At 52.3% G+C, this 23,756-nt stretch overlaps 2 protein-coding genes across 2 annotated transcripts in view; one reads left to right on the forward strand and one right to left on the reverse strand.

The window, feature by feature from the left end:
• The window catches only part of ATRN (attractin), a 156,690-nt gene extending 148,188 nt beyond the window's left edge, over positions 1-8,502 (forward strand). The window contains exons 28-29 of the mRNA XM_054172307.1: positions 5,083-5,197; positions 6,483-8,502. Of these exons, the coding sequence (XP_054028282.1) occupies positions 5,083-5,197; positions 6,483-6,607 (240 nt within the window). The 3' untranslated portion in view covers positions 6,608-8,502. The remainder of the gene's footprint in view (positions 1-5,082; positions 5,198-6,482) is intronic.
• A 13,528-nt stretch (positions 8,503-22,030) lies between these two features.
• The window catches only part of GFRA4 (GDNF family receptor alpha 4), a 70,380-nt gene continuing 68,654 nt past the window's right edge, over positions 22,031-23,756 (reverse strand). The window contains exon 8 of the mRNA XM_054172401.1: positions 22,031-22,863. Coding sequence (XP_054028376.1) covers positions 22,717-22,863 — 147 coding nt within the window. The 3' untranslated portion in view covers positions 22,031-22,716. The remainder of the gene's footprint in view (positions 22,864-23,756) is intronic.

Genomic DNA, 23,756 nt, shown 5'->3' on the forward strand with positions numbered 1-23,756 from the left:
TCACAACACGTTGCTGAGGACAGGCTGTGGCTGTAGGGGAAGGTGTCTGTCAGGTAGGCCAACTGCAGTTGTCTGTCCAAGCACAGATACATCCTGGGTGCTGCAGTGTCCCCTTCGCTGACCTCCATCCTGCTTGCAGCCAGCAGGGACACAGACTTCTGGCTCCAGGTTCCTCACTGCTGCTGTGCCTGCTGGCTGGGGGCAGGTGTGCTCTGTGTTTGTCAAGGGCACAGCTCGTTCTGGTGGGCTGTTGGATGGCAATTTGCCTCGCAGGGACTGACCCACCACCAAAGGGGAGATCTTATGCCATTAACTGTGGTCTTCCTCCACATGCTCCAGCAGCTGGGCTCCGCTCTCTTCACTGTGCCCCCCTCCCAGTGTGGGACTCTGCTGTTCAGGCACCACGTGAAGCAGTCATCATGTGCCAAGTGTCTGAGTGAGGCACCTTATTTGCATAGATTTGAATAATGTCTACTTTATTGTGCTATTAAGCCTTCAATAAAAAGGAATTGCTTCTATAATTCAACAATGGGTTTATCAAAACACTCCACATGAAAGTCTCTGGCAGAGGCTGGTTTTAACCATCTGATGAAAGGTGGTGCAAAGTTGGGAGATCTACCTAGTTGATACTTTTCAAAGTGGACCATTAAAAGCCACCTGTCAGACTGAAGCACAGGCATTTAGAGTGACCTCAGCTCTGCTTCTCAAGTCCACTCCAAGCCTTCTTGCAGAAAAGCTGCTTGGATCTGTAACAGCATTCAGAAACCACGCAGGAGGCAGAAGTGGTGCAGAGGCAGGGAAAGAAAGGCAGTGTGCTGTCTTCTGCAGCCAGCCAGCTCCTCCTGAGTGGGTTTGTGCTGTGCTAGCACCTACATAGTTCATGTCAAAACACAAGCAGAGTCATGGCAGGGCCAGATGTGGGTGAGATCCACAATCAAGATGGCCATTAAGAATGATCATCAGGTCAACAGATGTTCTCTTCCATCTGTACTCTGCCCTAGGGAGGCCACATCTGGAGTACCAGGTCCAGGTCTGAGCTCTGCAGTTCAAGAGAGACAGGGAGCTACTAAAGAGAGTCCAGCAGAGGCCACAAACATGGTGAGGTTACTGGAGCATCTCTGTGAGGAGGAAAGGCTGAGAGCCCTGGGGCTCTTGAGCCTGGAGAAGAGCAGCCTGAGAGGGGATCTGATCAATGCCTGACAGAAGCTAAAGGGTTGGGGGGCAAGAGGTTGGAGCCAGACTCTTATCAGTGGTGCCCAGCAACAGGAGGCAATGTGCACAAACTGGAACCCAGGAGTTTCCATCTGAACAGGAGGAAGAACTTCTTTGGTGTGAGGGTGATAGAGCCCTGTCTCAGGCTGCCCAGAGAGGTTGTGGAGTCTCCTCTAGAGAGATTCCAACCCCACCTGGACATTGTGAACTTGGGCAGCCTCCTCTAGGCCTCCTTGTTTCAGCAGAGGGGTCGGACTGGATGATCTCTAGATGTCCCTTCCAACCCCCACCAGGCTGCAATTCTGTGATCAAGTTGCTGGTTGAATTCCCCACGTGTTTTCCTCCATGTCTGCAGAGCAGGGTCCCCAGGCTCCGTGGCTGTCCCTGTGTCCCTCGCGGGGGGCAGGCTGTGCCCTTCACTCCCAGCTGACCTCCTGCGTCACATTCCCCTTCCCGTCACTGGCCTGTGAGTCACTGCAGCAGGCTGCGCTTTGTCTCTTGGCCTGGTGAGCACAGGCTTGGAGCTGAGCTGCTGGATGAGTCACAGGGCAAAAAGCAGGTGCCTGAACTGCTGCTGTCAGAAATAAACGTGCAGGGCTTGATTCTTTGTGCTGCTGTTCACAGCAGCTTGTCACAGGAAAACAGCTGGGTTTGATGGACAGCAGAGCATTTTCCTCCTTTTAGATTAGAGTTTGAGATGCAGCAGGATGGTCTTGTGCTTAATTCCTTCTAAATGAGCTGGGAACTGCCTGGGAGACCGTGGCTGCATCATTCCAGGAAGCGTGTTTCCTTGCTTTGCACGGTTCACAGAGACGAAGTTCCTTGTGTGGTGAAACCTCACCCAGTTTTGTTTGGCTTCCAGCTTTTCTGAGCAGGTTGACAAGGGAAGGAAGGAGGCTCAGAGATGTGTCCTCAGCTGCCCATGGTATATGTTCCTCCACTGCAAGGGTTAGACCCTAACCGGAGAGGCTGTTTAGCTGCTGGACTGTGTTCTCCCTGGATGTACAGTCCAGGAAGGCTTGCTGGTTTTTCCTTCCCCTCTGCTGCTAGGTAGCACCCCAATAGATTTGACACTTGCTTTTGATAGTCAAAGGGCTGTCAGGTCTTGGAACAGACTGCCTAGGGCAGTGGTGGAGTCCTCATCCCTGTAGGGATTTAAAAGCTGTGGAAATGTGGTTCTGAGGTTTAGTGGTGACCTGGCAGAGCTGGGTTAACAGTTGGGCTTGATGATCTTAAAGGTCTCTTCCAACCTAAACGACTCTGTGACTGATTTTGTACATCAGAGAGGTTAAAAATTCACTGCAGTGTGAGGGTCAGACTCAGCCCCATGAAATACCCCTGAATTGTAGGTATCTGCATGGCCAAGGTCTGTTGTCACTCACACTGGCTGCTTCTTTGGGGCTCTTTTGGCGCCAGTGACACCTCGTGCTTCAGGCTGGGATCAGGAAAACAGAGACGAGGAAGATGTGTGACCTTGGAGATGAAATGAAAATCCCATGGAAAGGGATTTGCTGCTCATTCTACTCCCTGCTGAGGATGAGTGTGCAGGACTTCAGCCCCAGGCTCCAACGTGGGGCGCTCAGCAGGCCTGGTTTGCTGGCAGGGGGCAGTTGGGGTCCTTGGCTCTCTCCACAAGCCCACGGACACAGCGCTCGGTGCACACTGCCGCTCCTACACCCAAAGGCCGTGGGCTGTGTTTCTGCACTTGCCTTCCCTGTGCTCTCTCCATTACCTCTGATAATTGAGTTGCCTGTGGGATGCAGCACCAGGGGATGCTTGGCTGCTCGGTGGGAAAGGCCTTCTCCTGAGTGTGATCCCTGTGCTGGGGGTGGGGAGCAGGCGAAGAGCTGCGCAGCCGTGAGGCTGGCAAACGGCGGCGCCGGCCGTGCCAGCCCCTGGAATGTGTCTTTATCTACCTTGTGCAGGCTGGCAAATTGTTGCTGCAATCATGGCAGCAAACAGGAGAGACGAGAGCAGCCTTCAGCTGCCTTTTGCTCCCTGTCATCTTTCTTTCTCTTTTTTTATTGAGCAGCAGTAATTTCATAGCATTGTTTGACTGCGTTCTTTCAGTGCCTGGCATTGTGTCGAGTCTCTGTTGAACACTGAAGTACAGCAGCACAGTTTTGTGCCTCATGGAAAAACCAATAATTATTTTATTAATACCAGGGTGGAATTTGTCCATAGCAAACGAGAGATCAGCAAGCACTGAGTGTGGCAGGTAAAACAGTGGTTCTCAGCTCTTTTTGCTTATGTGGAACAAGAGCAAGCACTCTTGCACCTGTACTCCTAGGTGTAGGCTCACGGCAGCATCTGATGTGCCACCACACAACAGCACTGACCGTGGATAACTGGGGTGGGATCAGGCTCAACTAAGGACATCTTTCAGTTTCTGGGCTCTGCTCTTGCTTTTTGCCTTTCTAGTGACATATTGAAGTAGCTGTTGATCAGGTAGCTGAGAAGGTCAGCAGCGTCCTGGCCTGTATCCAGGAATGGTGTGGCCACCAGGAGTCAGGATGTGGTTCTGCTGCTCTGCTCTGCTGAGATCCCAGCTGTAGTGCTGGGACTGGCTCCAGATCCTCAGCACAGGAGGGATGTGGACCTGTTGGAGCAGGACCAGAGGAAGCCACAACTGGGCTGGAAGCTCTCTGCAGTGAGGCCAGGCTGAGAGAGTTGGGGCTGTTTGTAGAATCATAGAATCAATAAGGCTGGAAAAGACCTCAAAGATCATCAAGTCCAACCTGTCACCCAGCACCTCATGACTACTAAACCATGGCACCAAGTGCCACATCCAATCCCCTCTTCAACACCTCCAGGGATGGTGACTCCACCACTTCCCTGGGCAGCACATCCCAATGGCTAACAACTCTCAGTGAAGAACTTTCTCCTCACCTCCAGCCTAAACTTCCCCTGACACAGCTTGAGACTGTTCAGCCTGGAGATCTTCTGATGGCCTTTTAGTACTTAAAGAGCCAATCAGAAAGCTGTGGGCAGACTTTTGATCAGGGCCTGTTGTGGCAGGACAAAGGGAGATGATGTAAAACTTCAACAGAGATTCAGACTAGAGAGGAGGAGGAAATGTTTTACACTGAGGGTGGTGAGACACTGTCCCAGGTTGCCTGGAGGGGTGGTAGATGCCCCATCCCTGGATCCATTCCAGGTCAGGTTGTCTGGGGCTCTGAGCAACCTGTTCTAGTAGCAGATGTCCTTGATGACTGCAAGCATGTTGGACTAGATGAGCTTTAAAGGTGCCTTGCAACCCAAACCATTCTATGATTCTATGAGCATAGTCCAGAGCAATCTAGAAGACCACTAGGAAATGAACTCAGCCCCTTGGGGAAGAACAGAAATTAAAGACAGAACTGGGGGAACGCAGCTGAAAGCAACCAGTAGTGAAATAGTGGCTTGAGGGTAGATGTTGTGCACCATGTCACCACTCAGGCTGCTGTGAAGGTGGTAGTGGAGCTGAGCTCTGGGAACAGCAGCCGAACAGCCAGGTCCGAGTGGTCAGCTGCGCTGATGGATGTTTGTGCTGTGTTGCTGATGGGTTTGAAGGATAAGAACCTCAGTGCTCTTGTTTTAGCATGAGCTGCTGCTTTGCCTTTGGGGAGAAGCCCAGGCCTGGTGCAGTGCCTGACTGTTTAATAGCTGGGCTGTGGTGAGGGAAGCGTGGATTGTTTTACCTTGACTGGGGTTTGGATTGCTGCGAACGCTGGGTTTAGCTTTGCCAGCTACGTGCTGGAAATCTGCCAAGCACAGCACCGTGGCTCATGCCCTGAAGCCTGTACAATCTGAAAGAGTGGAGGCAGGGGGAAGAGGGAGGGTGGAACACTGTCTAACTTTTGTGTTCTCCTCTTCCCACCCTGGCTGCAGACCGTACCAAAGCCGATCGCGCTGGAGCCCTGCTTCGGCAACAAAGCGGCCGTCCTCTCCGTGTTCGTCAGGCTGCCTCGAGGGCTGGGGGGTATCCCACCACCAGGACAGTCAGGTGAGACATGTGCCTTGGGACTGACTCTCTAATTCTTAACTCCTTAATTGTTGACTCCTTCCCCAGCAGCTCAGATCACCGTGCAGTTTCAGACTTGTTCCCGCAGCAGTTGCTGTGCCCGCACCTCAGCAGAGGATGTGCTCTGGTTATTTTAAGCCTGGGTTCTGCCAGCTTCTGACCTGAGGTTTGATTCAATTTCTTGGGTCAGTTGATGGATGAACATTTGATATTTGGATTAGAGTTTAATTTATGGCTGGGGAAAAGGAGGGATCTGGTACAGACAGGTTTGCAGTAGCTCCTTGGCAAAGAAACCTGTCTCCCACCCTGCTCCCTCCGTTCCCACCTCCATTTGGAGACATCGAGTCCTCTCAAAGCATCCATGCCCTCCTAGGAGCTCTGGACAAGGAAGTCTTCTCCATCCAGCTTAAGATTTCCTTGTTCCCAGCCCTTTCTCACTTAAACCTGCTTGCAGAGCACTAAGACAATCTCCTGAGTGATTTAAGTGGGGATTTCTCCACTGAGTGTGGCAAAGCAGAGGGTCTTAAAAGAGTATTTGGGATGATTTGGTTGTGAGCTGTATTGAGCTAAATCCCAGATGGCCAGTGGTGGCTTGTCTGTGGATCTGCCAGGAGGATGTTAGAGGCAGAGAATCATGGCAACATTTTGGTTGCTGAAGACCTTTAAGATCATGAAGCACCTCCAGCACCTCAATGTCCTTCTTGGAGTGAGGGGCTCAAAACTGAACCCAATAGTCAAGTGCTGAGTACAGATCCCTGGCCTGGTCCTTCTGGCCACACTGTTGTTGATCCAAGCCAAGATAGATCACAGAATCACCAAGGTTGGAAGAGACCTCAAAGATCATCAAGTCCAACCTGTCACCACATGACTAAAGCATGGCACTTGGGAAGCACAGTGACCCTTCCATGCACTGTGCTTTGGGGATTTATTCTCACACATGTGCTGGTGCAGAGAAGGACCATGCAATGTCTTGGGTTTCACACCCACTAAACCCCACACTTCTTATTTCCAGCTTTCCCTGCTGCAGATTGCTTTCAGTAAAGCATGCAGTGTTTAAAAGCTGCTTTTAGAATAGCTGCTGAAGTTTAATCTCTTAAGCCCAAATGCTGTTCTGCTTCTTTAGCTCTCTTTTTCTTTCTTCAGCACTCCAAAATTCCCATTGATTTTTGTGGCTCGCAGGTGTACTTGTTTTTCTTTCTCAGCAGCGGTGGAAGGATTTGTTTCTGTGGCTGTCGTGTGTGCTGACTGCTGTGTTTCCTTGCCTCAGGTCTGGCGGTGGCCAGCGCTCTGGTGGACATTTCACAACAGATGCCAATTGCCTACAAAGAGAAATCGGGCGCGGTACGGAACCGGAAACAGCAGCCCCCTGCACAGCCAGGAACCTGTATTTGATGCATGGACATCAGAAACTGTTTTAAACAAAATGGAAAAGGAACACCCAAGAGGAGGAAGAGAAGAAGAGATTTCCCAAGAGACTAGAAGCACTCAAAACAAACAAACAAACAAACAAACAAACCAACCTCCACGAAAACCAACACCGCAACGTCCTCGCGCCCAACATTTTTTCCTCTCCTCTCCTCTCCGTGATAGTTGGCTTTATTTGACAGCTGCTCCACTTAAGTTTTACTGACACGTGGCTTCAGATTGCTCCTTTGTTTTCCTTCCAGTTTCAAGTACAATGGTTTCAGTGCAGGCCCGGTGGCGTGCGGAGGGCTCCGTTTGGTGGTCGGTGTAAATAGAACGGCAGTCCGAGGGAGATGAGACTCAGGTTTATACAGGGGAAGCGCTTTGTAGTTCCTGTATTTATCAAACTGTACAAAGGAAACAAACAAACAAACAAAGGCAAACAATGCAGTGTTTACAGGTGTCAGCTCTCAGCACATAAACACTACTATTAACCTTCCACAGCATCTCCACCCTTTGTTTTCATTTCGCGTCAGGTGTCTGTCCCCTGCGCTCTCTGAGCGGAACTCTCCTCTGGACGCGGCGGCTCGGGAGCCGCCACGGTGCAGAACAGCAGCGACCCAGAAGCTGGGATGGTTCCAAGGTTGCTGTCTCACCTTGCTCAGACCACATGCAATGCCTGGAGAAGCTGAAGGCTGCTTTTGAAGGACTCAGTGTTTACATAGTCTTAACCTGCTTGGAGTACACCATACACAAGTGCCTAGACTTGAACAGATCTAGGGGGTGAGGAGGCTGCTGCACACGTCGATGGTTAACGTCCTTCTCTTCCTTTTACATGCCTGTATGCGCACATGCAGAGAGCCACCCGGGGCAGTCTGGCTTCTTTATGGTGTGTAAATGGCATTTTCCTGACCAACAAATGACTCAACTAGAGGGAAGTACCTGAGGGGAAAGCAGGGTTTCATTATCTCATGAGAAAACTCCTGCTTTCTCCAGTGTTTTCAGTAGAAGCAGCCTGGGTTGCAGGTCAGGTACATGATATTTCTTCTGATTTTCCCTGCCTGTTTTCCCTTCTCCTTCCCTTCTGCCATTCCTCTACGTGTGAGCTGTGCTGCGCTGGAGCTCAGAGCCGTCTCTCCTCAGCAGCACAATTTGCTCCATCTCCTTACAGGGTGTAAAAGGCAACACTCCAGGTGCCAGATTATTTGAGGATGACTTTAAAACCAACTTTAAATAAAAAGCAAGCAGAGCAGCTGCATTTGGCCACAGGTTTGAGTTGCTGACGTTTCCCATTGGGGTTGAGCCCTCTTAGATGGTGGTGAAAGGAAGGGCCTTGCAAACACCAAAGAGGCAGTTTGGCTCTTGGTGTCTGACCATCTGACCTGCTCTCACTAGCTGGGATTATGTTTGGAAGTTCAGGGTTAGGCTTGACCCATCAGTCTGTGCATGCTGGTGCCCAGTGTCTCCCTTGGCTCTGGAATGTGGCACAGTGCCAGGGCCAAAGGAAGCTGTGATGTGGAAGCTGGTGGGAAGCTGTTAGGTGAAGGTGCCCAACAAGGCGTGTAAGCGGTGCTTAATCACAGCAAGGATGGCTTCATCCAGGTCACTGAGCTGCTGGCTTCTGCTGGGGCATCTGCTGGTTATGAAATGGAGACCTAGCAAAGCAAGGGTGGGGGGTGAAGGCAAAAGTGCTCTTGAGCCTTCTGGCCAGGTGGCACCATGTGCAGAGCAAAGCACTGCAGCTTTGTGTGTGTGTGTGTGTGCGCATGTTTTGGTGATCAGCCACTCGGTCTGCTCTGGGGGGAGGTTAACCATGCAGTTTGGAGCAGCTCTGTGGAGCACAGAGGTGGCATCACTAAAGAGACCTGAACTGCTCTCTGTGTGTGTGTGTGTGTCCAGAGAGCAGTGATGGGAGACAGCCTGCTGGTGTGGAGGCTGTGGTGGGGTTGAACTGTGATTTAATGTGTCAGCTCACAAATAACAGCAGGACTGCAGCAAAAGTACTGGGGGGAAATGCATTGTTTTAGATAGATAGATCTATGTTTGTGGGTCTGTAGAGATACATAGAGAGATATATATAATGCATCTGTTTCTGAACTAGAAGTTTAAATGCCCTCTGGGGAAAAGAAATGATGGGAGGGAAAGGAGTGAGCTTTGTCTTTCCAAATGAAGGGATTTAGGCCAAGTTTAACCTGATGCACAGATTACCTCAGACAGCTTCATCTCCTGAAAAATCTAACTTCCTGTGTGTGTAGAGCTAACCTGCACTAGAGAAATAATGCTAGGCTGAAATCCCTCCCCTGTGCTTGCTTTCTGTGTTCACGGTGCCCATCCTTATCTGCAGACATGGCTTCTTGCTTCCCCAGCTCTTCTGTGGGAGAGCTGCCAGCCCCAAGCGAGAAAGCTCTGTGCTGAGGTCTCCATATTCAGGACAGCACTTAAGCAGGTGCTTAAAGTTGTTGCTTAGGTTTGCCTGAACAGAAACAGCTTTCAGAACAGCCGGCCCGGAGGGGTGATACATTTTGACGTTAACAAAGAGAGGGAAATGTGAGTTGTTAGGGTTTTTACCTCCTCCCTGCCTCCGGAGAGCTGAGTTGTCTCATCTCAGGCGTGGAGCCTGCCCAGAAGTGTAGCCGCAGAGCTACACGTCAGAGAGAATAGAATGAACAAATACATTGAAGATGTTGGAAAGCTGAGCAAAAACAAATGACCAAATGTTGAGGTTTAGCAGAACCAGAAGCTGAAGAGAGGGACAAGGGTTGCTTATACAAGGCAAAGGCAAGAGCTCCTGCAGGATGTAGCTCTGCTCTGCATCTCCTCTCCATGCTGATGAGGGGGAGGAAAGAGAATTCTCATACATTTTTCTGCTGCAAACAGTCTCATCCCAACTGGGAAGTCAAAGTAGAGGCAGAGGTGTGGGGAATGGAGGGGAGGGAGGAAGAATTGCTGGTGGTTTATCACCGGGTCAGGAGCAAACCTGAAGGATTTGTGGGTTTCTTTCTTTGGGAAGGCGATGGGGTGGGGGAAGAACCTGTACAGAAATGACAGCACACCCGTTTTGCACTTGTACATAAACTATACAGTAGTGTGCAGAAGGAGGGAAGATTGCCAGTGTATATAAGCCAGAAAAAAAATATTGAATGTATTTTTTGATGCATTTTCAATGATGTATGAGTTTTGTCTTAATAACTTCTTCGTATGATGAGTATTAGCTTCACTTTTCCTCCCCTCCTCTCCCTCCAGAGCTTTAAAGAAACATCCAATGATCTTGGTGATCTCCTGCAGTATAAAGCAGGGAGGCATAGCTTGACTTTTGATGTATTCAAATGCATTTCACCCAGCTGTGTAAGCCAGGGGGGAATGTGGCTCTTCCATTTCAAAGCAGGGGGGGAAACCCAACACTTGAGGACAAGTAATAAATGTACTTAGAGCAGTCATTACTTGGAGGATTAGGTCAGCAGTTTGAGCCTCTACCATTAAGATTGTGTCAGTGATTTCCATTCAAAATCACTGTTTTCCAGCTTGGAACTGGCTGAAACTCAGCATTTCAAGGTTTCAACCCTCAGAGCATTTTTACTCTTTGAGAGTGGCTTTTAAACAAGCAAACAAAAAGGACTGAAGGCTCAGAAATGCTGTAGCCCTTTTGTTCTAGGAAGCAGCAGTGCCCCTGGATCTCCAAGCAGCATCCTTCTTTCTGCTTCACCACTTCTCCATTCTTTTTAGCCCAGGATTTTCTCTGGACTGTTGCAGCTGTGGGTGGCAGGAGCCCCTGCCACGGCATGGCTCAGGATGGTTTGTAGGACACAACTTCCTTGGGTTTGAAATGCACTGTATTGAAATTGCCAAAATAAAGCTGTGCACAATGGGGTAATGCCTGTGATTGAATCAGAGACTGCTTTGGCTTGGAAGGGACCTTGAAAGCTCAGCCAGTCCAACCCCCCTGCAGTCAGCAGGGACATCAGCAGCTAGAGCAGGTTGCTCACAGCCCCAAACAACCTGACCTGGAATGGTTCCATGGATGAGGCATCTCCCACCTCTCTGGGCAGCCTGGGCCAGGGTCTCACCACCCTCAGTGTCAAACATTTGTTCTTTCTGTGGATCTCCCTCTTTTGGTTTAAAGCGTCACCTCTTGTCCTGTCACATAAGGTCATAGCACACAACACACCAAGGTGTGCTGGCTTGGTGCCACCAAGGCCATGAAAGTCCCTGGTGGCACTTTCTAAAGTAAATACTTCTCAGACACATCACTTCCTCTGCAGGCAGCATTTACCAAAAGGCAGTGACTGGGCTTGCTGCATGGTTTTAAATTGGCAGCTCAGCTTCCTTGGCCCTCAAGCTGAAACAAGCTTTTGGTGAACCCCCCTCAGTCAAGAGGCTGAAACCAAACTTCAGCTTTTCCCATAGCCCACTGCAAATCCATTGCCACAAAGATGAGGCTGATTCTCCATCCTTGACTGCTCCTGATGGCAGCAGCTGTGTTTCCTTTTCCATGAGACCCTGAGCTAGGGGCAGAGCATCAGCTGCATGTCTGCCCCTGGCAAACCCTGTTCCCTACTAACAGGGATTTGCCTGCAGCACCCTCGGTGCCAGGAGCACCTTTTACACCTCGCAGGAAGCTGTGGGGATCTCTCCTTTTCCAGCTTTCATCCTCATTTGGGCATACCATAGGGGAAGGGGGAGGGAGGGTTGGGTTTTGGGAGCCTCCTGAGCTAAACTGCAAGAGCAGGTTGGGAGAAGGAGCTGTGCATGGAAAGGTGCCCCTGGGACCTGTGTGGTGGGGGATGCAGCAGCAAAGGGAAGGGGGGGGGTGGTGTCTGTGTCTCCTTTCTGAACGTGGGGTTGGCAATTTGAGCCAAATTCACGCTGCTCCTGTCAACAGCTGCTTAAGTGAGAGGAGTTCTCCACGCTAGGACTGCCATGATGGGGTGCATGTGCTGGGGTTAATGCTCCTGCAGCAGGGCAGGGCAGGGCAGGTTGTGTGTTCAGTTTCTAACACTGCACAGGCAGGTTCTGTTCATCTTCCAGCTGCTGGACTTCTTTAGGCATTTCCTCTGCACTGATCCTTGACTCCACCAACCTCTACCAGAAGGTTTAAACACCACCACCCCACCCCCCCAAACCCACCAGAATGGTGGAGGAGTGTGGCAAATGTCAGTCCATTAGTGGTTGTTTTTGTTTTCTTTCTTAAGAGAAGAAAAAGAAAAGCAAAAAGAGAGTAAGCCCAGAGTTTTCCAGTGCTCTGGAATTTGTGCACAATAAATGTTCTCTCAGATCCTTGAATTCATTCTGCTCTGGAGCCTTCCTCTCTCTTTTTCTGTTGTTGCTGTTGTTGTTGTTGCAGTTGTTCTTTGTCCTGTAATTATTTTCCTCTCCTTACCTGTGTTCAGACCTGAGCTTAGTTTGTTAATATGTATAATTTAGCATTCCCTGCATTCATCTGTAAATAGGAGCCAGTATTGTAAACTATTTCATTGCTGGGGGGGGGGGGAAGGGGAGGGGGAGGGGCTGTGGGTGGCATCCACAGGCATTCAGGACTGCAGGGCTTGGGAGACTTCTTTTGTATTGTACAATAGCAGCTCATTTAAAGCAGGAAGGAGGACGTTCTTGGGAGCTCTGTGCATTTTAAATACCAATGTGAAGTACATGTATATAAACACAAGTAAATAATGCAAACCTTTCCTCTGAAATAAACCGTAGATGATCTGGTTAACCTTTCATTCTCCCACTTGGGGGGTGCGGGGGGGTTGGGTTAGGTTGGTTGGGGAGGGGGTTGGTTGGGGTTTTGCTTGTTGGGCTTTGGTTTGTTCTTTATTTTCTCTTCCTTTGCTTAAAATAGAACAAAGGAATAGAATAGGAATAGAGTAGAATGGAATAGAATGGAATAGAATGGGGAATGGAAGGGGGAATGGAATGGAATGGAATGGAATGGAATGGAATGGAATGGAATGGAATGGAATGGAATGGAATGGAATGGAATAGAATAGAATAGAATAGAATAGAATAGAATAGAATAGAATAGAATAGAATAGAATAGAATAGAATTAACCAGGTTGGAAAAGACCTTCAAGATCATCAAGTCCAACCTATCACCCAACACCATCTAATCAACTAAACCACGGCACCAAGCACCCCATCCAGCCTCCTCCTAAACACCTCCAGTGATGGTGACTCCACCACCTCCCTGGGCAGCACATTCCAATGGCCAATCTCTCTTTCTATGAAGAACTTCTTCCCAACATCCAGCCTGAACCTCCCCTGGCGCAGCTTGAGACTGTGTCCCCTTGTTCTGGTGCTGGTTGCCTGGGAGAAGAAACCAACCCCCACCATAGCTCAAGGTGTTTTTGGAAACTCCTGGCTGGGATAAGGAGTTTCTGCCATGCTGGTGGTTGATCTCAAGGTGTTTGTGAGATCATGTCTAGAGTACTGGGTCCAGTTCTGGGCTCCCCAGCTCAAGAGAGACAGGAAACTGCTGGAGAGAGTCCAGCAGAGGCTACAAAGCTGCTGAGGGGCCTGGAGCATCTCTGTGAGGAGGAAAGGCTGAGAGCCCTGGGGCTGTTGAGCCTGGAGAAGAGCAGCCCCAGAGGGGATCTGATCATTGCTCAGCAAGTGCTAAAGGATGAGGAGCAAAAGGATGAAGCCAGACTCTTATCAACGATGCCCAGGGACAGGACAAGGAGCAATGGGCACAAACTAGAACCCAGGAGGTTCCATCTGAACAGGAGGAGAAACTCTTTACTGTGAGAGTGACAGAGCCCTGGAGCAGGCTGCCCAGAGAGGTTGTGGACTCTCCTGCTCTAGAGAGATTCCAACCCCCTGGCCATTGTGATCCCAGGCAGCCTGCTGTGTGTGCCCCTGCTTTAGCTGGGGGCTTGGACTAGATGATCCCCAGGAGTCCCTTCCAACTCCCACCATGCTGGGGTTCTCTGTGTTTCCCTGAGCAGGCTGTGTCCACCCTGAGCCAGGTGCTGCATTTGGAAGGAGTAAAAGGGGTTGTGTCCTCCAGCAAAGCACAGGGATAGCTTCTGTGTCCATGCTGCCTTGCAGTCTCCCAGGCACATCACCCTCCCACTAAGATGCCTTTGGGAAACTCTTGTCCCTGATCGTCTCCACAGCTGCCTCTGAAGGCTGGTGGAAGGGAGGAGCATCCTAAAGTGGTGTCCAAGACTTCATTGTAGAGAGAAAGGGACTCAACCTCCATGCCAGGCTGAGGGTTGAAGAGGGTTTTCATCAGCTCCAGCCTCCTCTGTGCTGGGGTCACAAGTCCTTGCTGATCTTGCTTTGGTCGGGCCACTGCATTAGCCCCAGAGCTCAGGGCTTCCACCCTCAGGGTTTAAACAAGCCAAACAGAAACAGAAGAGCCCAGCCTCTTCCCTTCCTTGCCCTCCCTGCTCCTTCTCCCCCTCACCCACTCCTTCCTCTGGTGCACAAGGCAAGAATCTGACACCCCTGCGGACTGCACCACCCTGAGAGGCTCGCCACCGGTTTCTGCAGCCTTCTCAAAGCTTTGCTGCCAGCTGGCGTTCCAGGTGCTCACAAAAGCTGGGAGAGCAGAGCCAGAGGTGACCTCTCCTCTCCCACCCCTCGGAAGCCTGCGTGCAGCCCTCCCTGCCCCCGGCGGCAGCTTCCTGCCGCTGCGCAATCCGTTGTTCTCCATTTATTTTTATGTCACTCTTCAGCTCTGAAATTAAGCACTGCTGGGACGAAGCGGAGTTGAACCTGGCATTTATGAGCCATGAAGGTTTCAGTCACCACCATCTCCTCAGCCCATCGTGCTGCCTCTTCCCGTGGCATTAAGCTTGGCTGCCGGAGCCCGGTGCACAGAAATTGCTGCCGGGCTGAGCGGAGCGGCGCTCTGAAAGCACAGCGTGGTGTGCCCGGCCTTGAAATGAAGTGGGCAGGGGGGGGTGGTTTGAAAGCTTGTTGAGGCTCATTTTGGACAGCAGGATAAAATGCAGAGGTATGGGGCTGTAGTTCATCCCTGCTCTGATGGTTGTTTTTTTTAACCCTGTTTTGTGCTGTAGCAAAAAGGAAGGAGGGGAAGGGAAGACGGAGGTTTGCCAAGGCTCTGCGTCTGGCTGGGAGGATGCTCTTGGCTGTGTCACCTGTGAACACAGTTGGGTGAGGAGCCAGAGGTGTTTGCCATGCAGCCCTCCTTTCCACAAGTCCTAAATAGCCTCTCAAAGGGGGAGGAATTTTGAGTTGGGTGATGGGTTGGACTTGATCTCAAAGGTCTTTTCCAACCTGGTTAATTCTATTCCATTCCAATCTATCCTATCCTATCCTATCCTACTCTAGTCTGTTCTACCTGTGAACACAGTTGACTAAGGAACCAGAGGTGCTTGCCATGCAGCCCTTCTTTCCACAAGTCCTAAATATGCAAAGAGGAGGAATTTTGAGTAGGGTGATAGGTTGGACTTAATGATCTCAAAGGTCTTTTCCAACCTGGTTAATTCTATTCCATTCCATTCCATTCCATTCCATTCCATTCCATTCCATTCCATTCTATTCTATTCTGCTCTGCTCTACTCTACTCTACTCTGTTCTGCCTGTGAACACAGTTGGGTAAGGAACCAGAGGTGTTTGCCATGCAGCCCTTCTTTCCACAAGTCCTAAATATCCTGTCAAAGGGGGAGGAGAATTTTGAGTCCTTTTCCAAAGCAACCAGTTTGACTCAACCACTGGAAAGCCCCAGCTGCAGAAAGCCTTGGCTTTGGGTAGGACTGGCTGATGTTTCTCCTTCCACAGGAAAAAGCTGGGCTGTGGGGCAGCTCTTGGATGTGTGGGTGGTGAAATCTCCTGCTGGTGTGGTGGAAGCATAAACACTTGAGGGTTTTTTTCCCTCACTCATGGGAAGAGCAGAGGAAAGAGACAACGTTTCAGCAACCAAAGCAAGAGTCTTCCAGCAGTGTTTGCACTGAGATGAGGGCTGGAGAGCTGTCACCTCTGCTTTGAACATCCCCTTTCAGGACTTGGACATCACCTGCAGGGTCTCCTCCTGTGGTGTCTGCCATGGGGGTACTTGGTCCTGCCTGCAAGGTTCTCCTCTGAACCTCCAAGGATGCCCCAGGGGCTCCAGAGCTTGTAGGACATTTCTCTAGGAGCTGTGGAAAATCATTTCATCTGCTCTTGCTTCAGAGGCGTCCCAGGCTGATGTCCCTGGCCAGAGAAGGGAATGGGGCTCAGTTTTGTTGTGGGCACAGCCAGTGGCCACCCCCCCCCCCCAGCCATACTCAGACCTGGATCTGTGAGGGGCAGACGAAGCCCCCTCCAACCCTCTTTTCACCCTGAATGGGTTAATTCCAGGCTTGCCTGAAGCCAGCTGCTGTGACCCAGAGCAAGGGTCCCATGCTTCACCCTGTCAATCAAACCAGCACATTCTGTCCTGTCTGGAGTCCTCAGGTTCTCTGCCAGGTGCCCACTGGCACCCAGTGCCTATCTGGCCCTTGTGGGGCTCTGATGACTTTCCCCATGCCCACACACCGGGGTGCTGAGCTTGGGTGAGTGGCCACCTGCAAAGAAAACATGGGAAATAAATCAAACCTGCAACATTGCCACAGCAGGTTGCAGGTCCAACCAGCTGGAACTCCCCCAGGAAATTGTCTTTGTGGCCAAAGAACTCCAGCTGATGAAACAGCCCAGCCATGAGGGGGAAGGAAACTGCTTTGATGAGGCTCCCAAGTCTAGACTAACCCCGGGGGTTGGAAGGGGCCTTTGGAGATCATCCAGCCCAAACCCCTGCTCAAGCAGGGCACCCACAGCAGCTTGCCCAGGACCACAACATCCAGGTGGGGTTGGAATCTCTCTAGAGCAGGAGAGTCCACAACCTCTCTGGGCAGCCTGCTCCAGGGCTCTGCCACTCTCACAGCAAAGAAGTTTCTCCTCCTGTTCAAATGGAACCTCCTGGGTTCCAGTGTGTGCCCATTGCCCCTTGTCCTGTTGCTGGGCATCATTGGTGAGTCTGGCCTCATCCTTTTGTGCCTCCTCCTTTGATCAGATCCCCTCTGGGGCTGCTCTTCTCCAGGCTCAACAGCCCCAGGGCTCTCAGCCTTTCCTCCTCACAGAGATGCTCCAGGCCCCCCAGCACCTCTGTAGCCTCTGCTGGACTCTCTCCAGCAGTTTCCTGCCTCTCTTGAGCTGGGAAGCCCAGGACTGGACCCAGCAGTCTTTGTCCCCCTCTGCATCCTCAGCTGCTCAGCACAGGCACGAAGACAACTGTGATTTTCAGGAAGAAAAGGGCAACATTCCTGGGTGCAGCCCTGAACTCCCTTTGTGTTTAGGAACTGACTTGAATTTCTGTTGGCATTTTTATGTAGATTTTGGGCTTTTTATCCATTTGTTTTCTAGAAAATCTTTCCCACCCAGAGCTGGCAAGACAACATTCCATTTGCTGCTAATGAATTTCTCTGTGAGCTCCTTCTTTTTTCTCTCCTCAAGATGCCAAAAATAACTCACAGATGTTCGTGGCATATATAGAAGTCTCCTCAGCTGGCATCAACCAGCAGCCTCGCTCCTCCTCATCTCCCTTCCCACTGTACCCACAGGGAGGGTGCAGCAGCAGCCACCCCCACTAATTTCATCCCCCCCACCCCACCCCGGGTACCCAGCAGCCTCTATTACAGGAAGGATCTGGAGGTGCTGGAAGGTATCCAGAGAAGGGCCACGAGGAGGAGCAGAGGGCTGGAGCTGCTCTGCTCTGAGGGCAGACTGAGGGAGTTGGGGCTGTTCAGTCTGGAGAAGGCTCCAAGGAGACCTAATTGTGGCCTTCCAGTATCTTGAGGGGGCTACAGGAAAGCTGGGGAGGGACTTGTGAGGGTGTCAGGGACTGATAGGACTGGGGGGATGGGACAGAACTAGAAATGGGGAGATTCAGATTGGATGTCAGGAAGACGTTCTTCCCCAGGAGGGTGGTGAGACACTGGCACACGTCTGCTCCAGGGCTCCAGCAGCCTCACAGCAAAGGTTTTTCTCCTGTTCAGATGGAACCTCCTGGGTTCCAGTTTGTGCCCACTGCCCCTTGTGCTGCCACTGGGCACCGCTGAGAGGACTCTGGCTCCATCCAGTCTGCCCTTTAGCTCTTGCTGAGCATTGCTCAGATCCCCTCTGGGGCTGCTCTTCTCCAGGCTCAACAGTCCCAGGGCTCTCAGCCTTTGCTCCTCACAGAGATGCTCCAGGCCCCTCAGCATCCTCAGAGCCCATTTCACAGAGATGCTCCAGGCCCTTCAGCATCCTCAGAGCCCATTTCATAGCGATGCTCCAGGCCCCTCAGCATCCTCAGGGCCCATTTCACAGAGATGCTCCAGGCCCCTCAGCATCCTCAGAGCCCATTTCACAGAGATGCTGCAGGCCCCCTCAGCACCCTCAGAGCCCATTTCACAGTGATGCTCCAGGCCCCTCAGCATCCTCAGAGCCCATTTCACAGTGATGCTCCAGGCCCCCTCAGCACCCTCAGAGCCCATTTCACAGTGATGCTCCAGGCCCCTCAGCATCCTCAGAGCCCATTTCACAGTGATGCTCCAGGCCCCTCAGCATCCTCAGAGCCCATTTCACAGAGATGCTCCATGCCCCTCAGCATCCTCAGAGCCCATTTCACAGTGATGCTCCATGCCCCTCAGCATCCTCAGAGCCCATTTCACAGAGATGCTGCAGGCCCCTCAGCACCCTCAGAGCCCATTTCACAGTGATGCTCCAGGCCCCTCAGCACCCTCAGAGCCCATTTCACAGAGATGCTGCAGGCCCCTCAGCACCCTCAGAGCCCATTTCACAGAGATGCTCCAGGCCCCTCAGCATCCTCAGAGCCCATTTCACAGAGATGCTCCAGGCCCCTCAGCATCCTCAGAGCCCATTTCACAGTGATGCTGCAGGCCCCTCAGCATCCTCAGAGCCCATTTCACAGAGATGCTCCAGGCCCCTCAGCATCCTCAGAGCCCATTTCACAGAGATGCTCCAGGCCCCTCAGCACCCTCAGAGCCCATTTCACAGTGATGCTCCAGGCCCCTCAGCACCCTCAGAGCCCATTTCACAGAGATGCTGCAGGCCCCTCAGCATCCTCAGAGCCCATTTCACAGAGATGCTCCAGGCCCCTCAGCATCCTCAGAGCCCATTTCACAGAGATGCTCCAGGCCCCTCAGCATCCTCAGAGCCCATTTCACAGAGATGCTCCAGGCCCCTCAGCACCCTCAGAGCCCATTTCACAGAGATGCTCCAGGCCCCTCAGCACCCTCAGAGCCCATTTCATAGCGATGCTCCAGGCCCCTCAGCACCCTCAGAGCCCATTTCACAGAGATGCTCCAGGCCCCTCAGCACCCTCAGAGCCCATTTCACAGAGATGCTCCAGGCCCCTCAGCATCCTCAGAGCCCATTTCACAGAGATGCTCCAGGCCCCTCAGCATCCTCAGAGCCCATTTCACAGAGATGCTGCAGGCCCCCTCAGCATCCTCAGAGCCCATTTCACAGAGATGCTCCAGGCCCCTCAGCACCCTCAGAGCCCATTTCACAGAGATGCTCCAGGCCCCTCAGCACCCTCAGAGCCCATTTCTTCCAGCTGCCCTTACAGCACAGGGCCAGCGAGCGCAGCACCAGCCTGGCCATGTGGGCACGAGCAGCCTGGCATCAGACAGGAGCAGGAGGGTCAGGAAAATGCATGTGTGCTTTATTCATGGATATGTTTGACTATTGAATGTACAGAAGAGAGAAGTACAGGTTACACCCCAGCAGCACAGGCAGGCACCAGCCCTCCTCCCCTGCGTGCAAGCAGCTCTCACCACCCCCTGCTGCCCACCAGCTTATTGCTCTGGCACCAGCTCCACGCTGCAGCATCTCCCACCCTGCTCACACTCCTGCTTTGACAGCCAGGTGGTGTTTGCACAGACACAGCAGTTCCTGGGCCTTCAGGACTCCAAACCACTGGGAACAGTGCTGAGCTGCCAGAAAATAAAAGAGTTCAGTGGCTACAGAGAGTTTGGCTGGTGTTTTCCTGGTGGCTTTGGGGTTTTTTTGCCTCCCCTGACTCTTCTTTGTGCTTATGAAAGTCCTTCAGGTATGGAGTATCTCCTTACAAAATGGTCTCCCTTGGCTTGCTCAGTCCTTTGCCTTTGCAAGCAGCTGCTTGCAGTAGTGAGTCAAGAGGCTGTAAAATGAAGATCACTTCACAGAGCTCCACAAAGGTCAAATCTCATCCAAAGGAATTCCTGACTCTTCACAAGGGGAAAGAAGGTGGCCACTACCCCCCACCCCCCCACCCCCCAGGTGGTGGTGGTGGCTGGGGAGGGAAGTAACAGGGTTTGCCTTCTCCAAAAGGACTCAAAGCCATCCTTTGCTGTTGGCAAAGCTTGATCTGTGAGCAGGCTTGGAGGGAGGTTTGCCATGAAACCTTGGCCAAAAGGGTGAAGTGATCAGGCAAAAGTCATGCAGGTTTGGGGATCGCTGCTGGTCTGAGTTCTGGGGGGTGGGACAGCCCATCCCAGCCCCCTTGCTCTGTGCCACACTTGCTTCAGTTTGAAGCATGCCCAGCTCATGGGGAACCCATGGCAGAGGAGGATCTGGCCTGAGACAGTGCTTGGAGGACGCTGGATCCAGATTCACAGCACAGGACAAAGGCTGAGGGCCAGGAGTGTGTTTTCAGACCTGCAGTTTCAACTCTGTAGATGCTTTGTAGATGCTTTTGAGGCCCCTCAACCAAGGGTGTGAGGAGGGAACCCCTCCAGCAGACACCCATGCACACCAGCTCGCTGAGGTTTCTGCTGGGTCCTTGGCAAACCTTGGCCATGGGTTTTGAGCTTCTCATGCAATGCCTCTGTGATAATGATCCATGGGAGCTGGCCATCCCCTTCCACAGCCTCGGGGCACTCCCAGCTGTTGAGCTGCCATCCTTCCACAACTGAGGGCTTGAGGAGATAGCACAACAGGACCTGAGGGTCTCATTGGCCTGTGGTGCTTAGAGACAACCACCTCAGGAGTCTTTAATGCAAGATATAAGTCCGGGGGAGATGATGGTGATGGCTTTCACTGAAATTGTCAAAAACCATTTGAGAGAAATCCACCAGAAAGTGCAAATGGAGCATTGGTGCTGCTCTGGAGCATGGCAACGGACTGGGTAACCTCTGCAGGTCTTCTCCACCCCCTCTAGCCTACAAGTCTTTGCATCTATTGCTCAGAGCACCCCTGATCTAAGGGAGAGCTGAAGTGGGACTGGCAATCATGCTGACCACCTAGAGAAAGCCTGTCTCTGCTGGCTGGCCGTAGGAGCAGGAGACAGAAGAGTGGCCTCTCACCATCACCACCAGAGAGTTGTAAGAGACACAGGAGTAGAGCCAGGAGGAACTGCAGGACTCCTGGAAAGCAGCTGATGCTTGCGGGCTTGACCTGTGTGGACAGGAGTCCAGCTGAGAACAGGAGAGGTCTCATATTGGACCAAAGCCCAGGAGAGCTGCTGCAGTCTCTCCACAAAACCTGAAGCAGTAAGCAATGGGAGGTGTTCAGCAGGGAATGGGAACACAAGGAGATGGACTTTGCTGTGCCAGCTGCTGCCAAGCCTTTCTGGGGAGCCAGCTACTGAGGAGACAACAGGGTCCCTGGAGGAGCACAAACCAAGCAATAAATGAGCTGCTGCCAAGCCTGGACCTAAAATTTGAGGGAGAATCAGGAGCTATTCCATGCCTCCTGTGGTGGTCATCCTGGGTAAGCATTTATCCTGGGAAACCTTCTCCTGCTCCCTTACCATCACCTTGCTTGGCTTGATCTAGCGAAGGGTTCAGTCCCCCGAGAAGGCACTGAGAGTCCTCAGCTCCCCTCCTTGAGGGAAGCCACCAAATGCTCAGGTAGCCCAAGGTCACACATCTGCCTTCCAGAGGAGCAGACTGAACCTCTCCACCAGCCACTGCTTGACCTGAGCAGACAGCAGTGCCCTTCACATGCTGCCCTGGGCACAGGCGCCTGCCCGAGCCAGCTCCTCAAGGAGGGCAACCGTGGCAAAGCCAGGCCATGATTTAGGACTTGGTCTTCCCACAACCTGGCTGGATATTTCTGTCCCCAAGGTGGTATCTAGCAAACCTTTTCTATCCTGTCTCTTCCTAGGAAAGCTAATGAACTCCCCTGCCTGAAGCCCCCCTGCCAGACCGGTGGGCACGCAGGTGGCACGTGAGGAGGGGTCGTGCTGGGTTCACGTCGGGTCCTGCCCCCAGGCTCACACCTCCACCCCTCGTGGACAAAGGGCAGCTTGGAGTGGGACACTGTTGGCCTCTGGTTGGTTGGATGTGACAATGAAATACCTGCCCCAAGGATTTTACAGGACCAGGGAAGAGAGATGCCAGGGCTGGGGCACCAAGAAAGCCAACCACAAGGAGAACACCACACAGGGGGCTCTGCCTGAGCACCACCAGCACATGGCACACGTTCCTCTAAGGGCAGGACTTGGGGGGGCAGGTGGCAGCTGGCAGTTTCAAACTGGTTGCATGCTGGCCATGGTTTCAAGGGGGGGATAATCCCTGCCAGCCAGTTTGCAGCATGGCTGCTTAGTCCACCCCAGAGGTGCTGCTGGATCTTTCCTGGTGAACAAAGCCAGCCAGCTCCCCGCTGCCGCTCTGGCTGCCTCAGTCTGAACCAGGCGGGCTGCTCTTCAGGTCCTGAGCAACCCTGGAGACAGTCTGAACTCCACATCACTTGGAATGTCCTGTCAAGAGTTCCACAACATGAGTCAGGGCTTCAGGAAAGCTCCTGAGAGCTCATCTTTCAAAGGATTTTCCCCTCTTGGCTAGGGCAGGAAAAATCATTTCCTCTGCAGCTCTCATTTCTTGGCTCAACTTTCTCCTTCACCTGTTCCAAGGGAATTGTCCATGGCTCTGACCCTGTCCACAGAGAGCTGGAGGAACAACAACCAAGCTGTGAGGTGGAAAGGTGGCCAGGACCAAGAATGAGGTGGTTGTTGATGATGCTGGTTGTATAAAATCAAATCAGCTGGCAGATGGAGGAGGAGGAAGGGATGTCCACATCTCACCTCTCCTTCCATCCCCTCCCTCCTCCCCAAAACAGCTTCTGCTCTGCTTGTTTTGTGAAGAAACCAACACAAAGAGAGTCTCTGCCTGGTGTGTGCCCACCCTGCCTCACATCACAAAGAGGCTCAGCACAGCAAGAGAGGGGAGAAGCCACATCCGCAGCGAGGAGGCTGCCCAGCAGGAGGGAGCTGCTGGGCTGGAGGTCCCTGATGACAGACGAGTGGAGCCCCGCAGGAGCCTCTCCTCTCCAGCCACCTGCAAGAGAAAGGAGGCAGCACGGGGTGAGTGGTGTAGCTGTCCCCCACCTTGGTGCCCCTGAGGAACCTTCTGGGGCTGTGCAGCCTTCCCATGTGTGTGTGTGCAGAGGGAGGCAGGGCTGGTCTCAACACCCCACCTAGACTAAAGGTCAGCTCAGCTCTGTTGGAGATGGTGGTGAAGGTAGCTGGTGGCACACAGCAGGGTCATCCTGTGGGCACAGCACTGGGTGTGCAGCTCACAGGCCTGAGCACTGGTTGGAGAGGTCTTGGTGGGAGGTGGGTACCTGGATGCCTGCTCTGGTCAGTGGAGATCCATGCAGCCTATGGAAACACTGCTGGCCAGAGTCTTGACCTGGTGGCCTCTTCAGCTGGAGATGTTCCCTGGCTGGAGGACATGCTCCAGCCCCTCAGTGTCCTTCTTGAAGTGAGGGGCTGAAAACTGTGTTGGACATGCAGCCTCACCAGGCTGAGCACAGAGGGACAATCCCTGCCCTGGTCCTGCTGGCCACACTATTGCTGATCTGAGCCAGGAAGCCTCAGGAAGTCAGTCAGGCCTCTATGTTATGACCTCCAGGATCCTCATCTAACAATGGAGAACCTGTGCTCCAGGCAGCTGAAATGTTTGGCTGAAGCCATGCAGCTGCTCTAGGAGAGTGAGGAGCCAAACCAATGCTCCTGGCTCCCCTTCTACACTTCTGAACACCCCATGGGTTTCCCAGTACTTCTCCATAAACCACATCACTGCAGCACCCATGAAAGAAAAGAGAAGGTGGCCAAAGGCAGGAGAGCAGATTCAGCCCTGTGCTTGATGTTGGGGAAGAGTATGTGAGGGCATGAAGAAGAGGGTGAATCAGGAACTCCAGAAGGTGGAGGGGAGGTTGGATGTCTGCT

The sequence above is a fragment of the Dryobates pubescens genome, chromosome 23, assembly GCF_014839835.1.
Source record: "Dryobates pubescens isolate bDryPub1 chromosome 23, bDryPub1.pri, whole genome shotgun sequence".
NCBI lineage: Eukaryota > Metazoa > Chordata > Aves > Piciformes > Picidae > Dryobates > Dryobates pubescens.